General features: G+C 51.2%; 1 protein-coding gene across 1 annotated transcript in view; it reads right to left on the bottom strand.

Annotated features, from left to right (window-relative positions):
* Positions 1-276, bottom strand: part of NODAL (nodal growth differentiation factor) — a 7,054-nt gene extending 6,778 nt beyond the window's left edge. Inside the window, exon 1 of the mRNA XM_007454558.1 lies at positions 78-276. Within this exon, the coding sequence (XP_007454620.1) occupies positions 78-276 (199 nt within the window). The remainder of the gene's footprint in view (positions 1-77) is intronic.
* Between the last annotated feature and the right edge of the window lie 7,985 nt (positions 277-8,261).

The following is an 8,261-nucleotide window of genomic DNA, read 5'->3' as shown; positions in this document are numbered from 1 at the left end:
CCCGCCGAGCGGAGCGGGGCGGGGCGAGGCGGGGCGAGGCGAGGCGGGGAGGGGCGGGGCGGGGCGGGGCAGCCTACCTTGCGCCTGCAGGCTACGTATGATGTCCGCCCGGAGGAGCAGCGGTTCGCGGTACAGGCTCAGCATATAAGCAAGAGGGGATGGCGACGAGGGCTGCCCCCACGTTCGAAGGGGCACCGGGGCTACCATCGCGGCGCCCGCCTGGAGGAGAGCCCACCAGACGTACAGGAGGAACAACGGCAGGCTGTGGGCGTGCATGGCGGGGTGGCGGGGCCCAAGGCCAGCCTCCGTCCCTTATATCCTGGGCCTTGGCGGGCGCCCCGCCCCTGCCCTTCCTCCTTAGGGGAAGCTTTCAGGTCGGATAACACCCCCCAGCCCAGCCCCCGTCACCGGGGGTGGCCCCCAGAGGGACCACCTGCTGGGGGCGAGTGAGACCTGAGCCTGGTAGGGAGGAGACCTGAAAAACTGGAGGAGCTGTTAGGTCCAGGGACCGTCTAGTTTGCCCAGTCTGGACACCCTGGCACTCTGCTACTCCAGGCTTTTTTTCCAAGACACAGCTGGCTTGTCGCAGGCAAACTCCCAGGTCAGAAGGATGGCTTCCTTACTCTCCCCCACCTGGGGTCCCTGCCCTTTCCTCTTCCTCCAGGTTCCAAGTAGATGTCTGGCCCAACCAGGAGCAGATAGAGAATGAAAGCTGTGTCTCCTGGAGGCTCTCGGGCAGGGTGCAGCCCCACACTGGCCTGGGAGGCTTCAGCCCAGCCTGGCACAGTGCAGCCTTCCAGGACACTGTACAGATGGCCTCTGGGAGCACCCCCCGCCTTATACGGCAGGGCTTGTCTGGAGAGCTAGCCTCTGAAAAAATACTGGGTACTGGGAATTGCTGGAACAAAAAAGATGAGTGCCAGACAAAGGTCCATGGGGACCTGTTTCAAATATTGAAGCTCTCTCCTGGAGAAAACAGAGGACAGGAGTGACCAGGATGAAGGACAGACTTCTCCACTGGAAAAGAAAGTGCTCAGAAGCTGGAGCCGAGGGCATAGCTCACGGGGTGAGTGGAGCGCCTGTGGTGGTATCAGGGTCTTCCTTCACAGGTTCACATCACCCCAAGGGTTTCAGGAAAAAGGTGTTGCCTGTGTCATTCATGTCCTGCAGTCCCTGCCTCCCCTGGCAGTTACCCTGGAGACCTGGGTTTCAGCTCAGGACCTCTCACTTTCCTCTCTCTGGGCCTTGCTTTCCTCACCTACACAAGAGTGGTCCTTGTCTGGGCTCTCTTCAGGTGCAAAGTCAGGTTGAAGCTGAAATTACCTTTAAAGAAATGTAAATCTCTGCCCCTTGTTCAGGCCCCAGCTATTTTCTGCAACACTGGAGGGCTCTTTATGCCCCCGCCCTCGCCCCCTGGTCCTTTCCTAGCCCTGACGTGCACATTAGCAGCTGGCCAGCGCCCCGCACACCTAGGCTTCTTTCACAGGATGCCTCCAGCTCCAAAGAACCACACGCTCAGTCCTGAGCAGGTGTTAGTGGAAGGAGGCCCAGCAGGCTCAGCTAGGAGCTCCAAACCCGTGTCCAGGTGGAAGCTGACCCAGCCAGCAGGAAGGGGCCTTGCCTAGGAGAGATGTGGGTTGTAGACCTGTGCTGACCACAGGACCGGGACAATATGCTCAGCCAGACGACTGTTAGTTCCTTCTAAAGCTGGGGACTGTCTTGTTCATCGTGCTCTCCCTCCAGTACATATCATGGTTGGGACCCAAAGTATCTTAGCTGAGTAAATTAATCAATGAATGGTACTGTGTCTGGACTTGCCTGAAGATAAGTATCACCTGGAGTGTATGTTAAACTACTGATTCCTGAGTCCCAATCCAGGCCTTTAGCATTCGAATTTGGAGAGAGACCTTGGTAATCTACTTATTTAACCAGTACCCCCTGTGATTCTTTTCAGACAACTTTGAGAACCTGGGTGAGCTAGGGTCTAGTTGCAGTTTGGAGCCCACGTCTCTGCGTTCAGTTTCCTCATCTGTAAACCATGACTGGAGATGCTTCCTTCCATGAAGATTAAATAAAACAAATGCTAAAATGCTTTGCAAGCGCTTAAAACCTGCTGTTTTTGTAAAGCCTTAAGCATACAGATTATTATGGGTGCTCCGTGGTTGTCATTCAACTTCCCTAGCCTGGGGGCTTGCAGCCTGGGGCTTGTCAGTCCCAGCCCTCTGCATCAGACCCCTCCCCAGAGGCAGAAGGTGCCCTCACCCAGGTTATGAATATATAAATAGAAAACAGTGAGAGATTGTGGTCTGACAGAGGTATAGGGGTCAGCCTTCCCCCAAACCTACATGTCCTAGAATCCAGGGGGTCCCTGTTTAAACAGGGGCATTCAGAACGTAGTAGTCTTATCCACCAGGATTGGGGAAGGAACAAAACAGATGATCTCCTTCCTGTACTGGACCAGAAGCTTCTTGAAATTAAGCTTTATTCATTCTGTGTCCCTCGTACTATGTGGCATATAGTAGGAGCTCAGTAAATATTTCAATTAAAATGACATAATTACAATGGCTAACGCTTATTGAGCACCTAATGCAGTAGGCATTCTGGTAATCACTGCATTGATTTTATTATCATCCCCACTTCAGGGATGAGAAAACAGAGGCTCAGAGGGAACCTGGTAACTTGCTCAAGGCCACACATTTACAAGTGAAAACAGCCAGTATGTGAAGGATACTGCTTGTTACCCAAACCCATGCCTATAGCCTTGTGGCTTCCCCATAGATGAGAGGATGGACATGGGCCTTGTCCTAAGACTTAAAAAAAAAAAAAAAACTCTCAAAGTCTTGCTTTTCCCAGGGTCCCGGAGCAGCAGACACAACTCATTTCTGATGTGTATTGGCCCAAAGCCCTGTGGGGACCTGCTCTCTGACCAGCAAGAGGGACTCTGTCAAAGCCCATTCATCACTGAACTTTCTCCAGCTGGGGCATTCTTCAGGACAGAGGCTAACAGTCATTCTTCTCATTTTTAAAAGGTACTTGTTCATACAGGATCTGTTTCCTGCAAGAAGGACCAGAAGTGCCTCTTCCCAGGAGGGGAATGACACCTTCTCGCTTCCCCTGCCCCAGACAGACTGACCGTCGGATTACCTGACCTGGGAGATAACCTTTCAGGGCCAACCCAGCTGGCTGGAGAGTGGGGAGCAAAGTCCCTCGAAGTTCTCAAATGCCTTCCATTGGGCCGTTCTGGGCCCGTCCTCCACGTGAGCAACGATATGCAGGGTTAAGTGCTGGGGCTCTGAGGTCAGGCTGCCAGCAGGCAGACTCTGGATCCTTCTCTATCGATACCTGGGCATATTAGATAACTTACCATCTTGAAGCATTTGCTCCCTCAGCTGTAAAATGGAGATAAAGAATAGTATCTACTCGACAAGAATGCTGTAAGCAGTAAATGTGTGTAAAGTAGTGCTTGGTCATTTGTTTATTCATTCATCGAACAAACCTGCTTATCTAGGAGTCTAAGGCAGGTTACCGGCAAGTGCTAGATTCTCAGGAAGTCAGGGCAGGAAGGCAGTTCAGTTCCGCACATATTTAATGAGCATTTCCTATATGCCAGTGTGACACTGGCTGTCTTCGCATATATGTTAGCCTACAGAAGCCTATGTTATCCTGTTCATCCCTCCCCGAAGCTCTGTAAGGTATGAAAGGCATTTTAGAGATGGGGAAACTGAGGTACAGAGGAATTAAATAGCATCATTATTTTGAAGGTGGAGGGCGTCTGCTTTATCACGCTACTCCCACGCCTGGCACAGCTCCTGGCACAGCTCCTGGCACACAGGAACTCAGTAAGGATTTGTCAGGTGATGGAATGAGGTCCATATTCCTGAACAGGTTCCCAGCACACCTCTGCCTCTCACATGCTGCTTCTCCATGCAGCCTCCTGCTGTTTCCACTTAGTCTCCCTGGTAAACTCCTTCTCACCTATCAAGGCAGAGCTTAAACACTGCTGCTTCCTCTACAAAGCTGTCACTGGCTCCCTAGCAATTTGGCAGAGTCCTCTTCTAAGCAGAGGGCCAAGGAGCAGTTGTCCCAGCCCTCATGAGTAACTGCCGTCAGACTGGGAGCTCCCTGGAAGTGCGGACGACTCCTGTCTCTGAAGCCTCAGCCCCTGCTTCCTAGCTGACCACTGCTTGCTGGGATCCTCAGCTTGACGCGGTCCCGCATGTGTCAGAGGTGGGACTAAGGACAGGCTTCTGGCTTCCACCTCCAGTACTTGGTGCCCTTCCTGTACCCCTCACTGCTGGTCTTGGAGGGCCCATCTAGGTGCCTCTACTGGGCACACGTGGCTCTCTCTGTGATCTGGAGATAGAGACCTCAGCGTTCCATTACAATCCCCTTGTACCCCAAATGCACTCTGGCCCCATGGAAACACTCACCCTTCTGCAAAGTTCAGAGCTGTTCTGGCTCTGCCCAGAATGATTTTTACCTCCTCTTCATTCACACAAAATACACCTATTTATCCCACAGAACCCAGCTCGAGGGTCTACTCTTCCACGTGGTCTCCTTCCCCCTTCAGGCCCTGGTCCCTGGAGCCCCTAGGAGTTTTCCACCAGGAGCCTGCTGCTGGCTGGCTCTGTATTCTGCAGTGTTCAGCAAAGGGCCTGGCCTTGGGAGGTAGAGCTTGCAAATCTGCCTGCACCCCACCTTGACTGATCCACAGTGCTTTGTCTGCTCCCAGCAGCGTTTTGAAAGGTTTTTATTTAAATCACCAATACCGAAAGTTCATAAGATTTTGCAGAAAATAGTTTGTTTTCATCATTTAAGAAATGGAAAGGGCTAGGCCCTCATTTTAACAAAGCAAGCATTCCCTTAAGCTGAATAGGATCTGCTTCCTTTAGGCAGGGTCTGTTCTCTAAGGAGCAGCACAGTCCCCACCACTCCTTAACTTACTGCACCCATGTGCCTGGCCCTAAAGACAAGTGAGTTTGAGACACTTGCTGTATATTGGATGAGAGTAAGACACTCCGGAATCAGTTTGGGAGTGGAGGTTCGGGGTTAGCCCACCCCGTTGTCCTCCAACTAACCCATAGATTGTGGGTACCTGGCCCAGGCTGGGATGAAATAGAAATAATCTATTATTTAATAAGAACTTACCATGGGAGTTCCCTGGTGGTCCAGTGGGTAAGACTCTGCGCTCCCGATGCAGGGGACCTGGGATCGATCCCTGGTCAGGGAACTAGATCCTGCATGCATGCCACAGCTAAGAGTCCTCATGCCACAACTAAAAAGAAGATCCCATGTGCTGCAACTAAGACCCAGCATAGCCTAAATAAAGAAATAGTTCAAGTCACTTATTGGGCTTCCCTGGTGATGCAGTGGTTAAGAATCTGTCTGCCAATTCAGGGGACACAGGTTCCAGCCCTGGTCTGGGAAGATCCTACATGCCGTGGAGCAACTAAGCCCGCGAGCCACAACTACTGAGCCCACGTGCCACAACTACTGAAGCCCATGCGCCTAGAGGCCGTGCAGAGAAGCCACCGCAGTGAGAAGCCCATGCACCACAACGAAGAGTAGCCCCCACTCACCTCAACTAAAGAAAGCCTGCGCGCGGACCCAACCCAGTTAAAAATAAATAAATAAAAATAAAATTTAAAAAGTCAGTTATTAATAAGTACTTACCATAATGTGCTTGAATTATCTAATTTACCCTTCCTGTCACTCCCATGAAGCAGACTGGATATTTACTTCCATTTTACAGGTGTGAAAACTGAGGCTCTGTGGAGTTAAGCCCCTTGCCCAGGATGGAATGCTTGCAAACGGTAAGGGTGCGTTGGATACTCAGTCATTCTGACTCTGGAAGCCAGACTGGATATTGCCATGTCCCCACATGGTTGTTTATTACCTCCCTTACAGAGGGGCCTTTCCCCTGCCTAAATGGACCTCCTGCCCTCCATCACGTCACCCTGTTCATTTCCTCCACAGCACTTCCCTGGTTGGAAATTAAGTTGTTTACTTTGGTACTGTTTGTTTATTTTTTGTCTGTTCCCCTTCCCCAGCACTGGGCTGTCAGCCAGACTCCTGTCTGTTCAGTTCACCACTGAACCCCCATTGCTTAGCACAGTTCTCGATTCTAGGACTCAGTATGTATATGTTGAGGGAATACATTTAACCCAGTCCCTGGGCTGGGGAACACAGAGGTAAGAAGGCGGGGATAGGGGAGTCCCTTCTCCTCCAGTGGCCACCAAAAGGGTATGAGCCCCGCAGGTCACCAGCTTCCTCTGGTTTCAGGTTCTTCACTCTCCTGCGCACATGTGGGGTACATAGTAGGTGCTCAGTAAGCGCTCAGTACACCTGCTTTGGCTTGCAGATGTCTCGACACCAGCAAGGGAATGCCTTCCTGGCGCTTGTGGCTCCTCGTGAACAAGGAACCTGAACAAGGAACGTGAACCTTCTGCGTGCATCGCTCATGCCGCCCTCTCGCCTCCATCCTCTCCCCTGATCCTTGCAGGAGCTGAGGGACCTGAGCAGGGCTGGTCTCTCTCTCCCAGAGAGTGACTGGCCCGAGATGGTAGAACTGGTAAGGGCCAGGCCTGTCTGACTCTAAATCTCTTGCTCCCTCCAGCTCCCATGGCCAGACTCTTGTCCCAGCCCCTCCTGGGTGGAGCCGAGGCTCGACTTGTGCTTCCCACAGGGTCAGAAGGTGAAGGCTCAGCCTGCCCTGGGAAACAAACAGAGAGACCACCAGGAGGGTCCCTCTCTTCCCACCCAGAAGCTTCTCAGAGATTCCCGCAGCGCAGCCTGCCACCCCTGCCTTCGCCTTCCCACCCCCCATTTCCCTTCCACAGAGAGTCACTGGTCCTGGAGTTGAGGGGGAGTTTGATGACCCAGCTGAGCCTGGGACTGGGAGAAAGCTCTGTGCCTGTGTACATGCGTGCGCGCATGCGTGCCGTGTGTGTGTGTGTGTGTGTGTGTGTGTGTGTGTGTGTGTGTGTGTGGAGGGCAAGGAAAAGAATCACTACTAAGAACAAACCCTTAGGGGAGTGCTTCCTGTGGGGGTAAGGAGTGCTTGGGGAGCGCTTACAGTGGACCAGGCACTGACTATGCTAAGAGGTTTATGTGCACTATTAGCTCAGTGTCTCCCCAAACTGCTTGACCACAATAATCCCCTGGGGCACTTATTAAAAGTAAAGGGAGTCCCAAAAGTCATAGTGTGCTATTTTTAGTGCTCTTTTAAGCTTTAATAGCCTCAAAAATATAAATGATAGAAACTTACAAAAAACATCCTTTGATAGTTTAATTTTTAAAATTCCTTTTACACCTGTTTAGTTTTGTGAATTTTAAATAATTAATTAGTTAATTAATTAATTAAATTTTGGCTGCGTTGGGATTTCATTGCTCTGCGCTGTCTTTCTCTAGTTGCGGCCAGCGGGGACTACTCTTCATTGCGGTGCGCAATCTTCTCACCGCGGTGGCTTCTTTTGTTGCGGAGCATGGGTTCTAGGCACATAGGCTTCAATAGTTGTGGCTCATGGGCTCTAGAGTGCAGGCTCAGTAGCTGTCGCGCACGGGCTTAGTTGCTCCGCGGCATGTGGGATCTTTCCGGACAAGGGCTCGAACCCGTGTCCCCTGCATTGGCAGGCGGATTCTTAACCACTGCGCCACCAGGGAAGTCCCTAGTTTTGTGAATTTTTTGGGGGGGGTTATGCGAGCCTCTCACTGCTGTGGCCTCTCCCTTTGCGGAGCACAGGTTCCGGACGCGCAGGCTCAGCGGCCGTGGTTCACGGGCCCAGCCGCTCCGCTCCGCGGCATGTGGGATCTTCCCGGACCGGGGCACCAACCCGTGTCCACTGCCTCAGCAGGCGGACTCTCAACCACTGCGCCACCAGGGAAGCCCCTGTGAATTTTTAATAATACATTTTTAATCAAAATTTTTTGTTTCAGTAAACATTTGCTATTTTTAAAAAACATTAAAATTAAAATTTCATTATGCAAAATTCAAAACAGTGGATGATTGTATAAACAAATAATGGCATATATCTGTACATCGGAGTACTACCTGACAATAAAAAGGAATGCACTATTGGTAAATATAACAAGGATGAATCTTAAATAATGATGCTGAGTTAAACAAGCAGACAAAAGACAGTATATACTCTATGATTCCAATCATATAAAATTCTAGAAAATGCAAACTAGTGTTTGCAGACAAGCAGATCAGTTGCAGAATGTGGATCAGTGGTTGTCTGGGAGGAGAGGGGAGAGGGAGT

The sequence above is a fragment of the Lipotes vexillifer genome, unplaced genomic scaffold, assembly GCF_000442215.2.
Source record: "Lipotes vexillifer unplaced genomic scaffold, Lipotes_vexillifer_v1.1 scaffold708, whole genome shotgun sequence".
NCBI lineage: Eukaryota > Metazoa > Chordata > Mammalia > Artiodactyla > Lipotidae > Lipotes > Lipotes vexillifer.
Note: the sequence above shows the minus strand (reverse complement) of the source record. Positions and strands in the feature narration are given on the sequence as shown.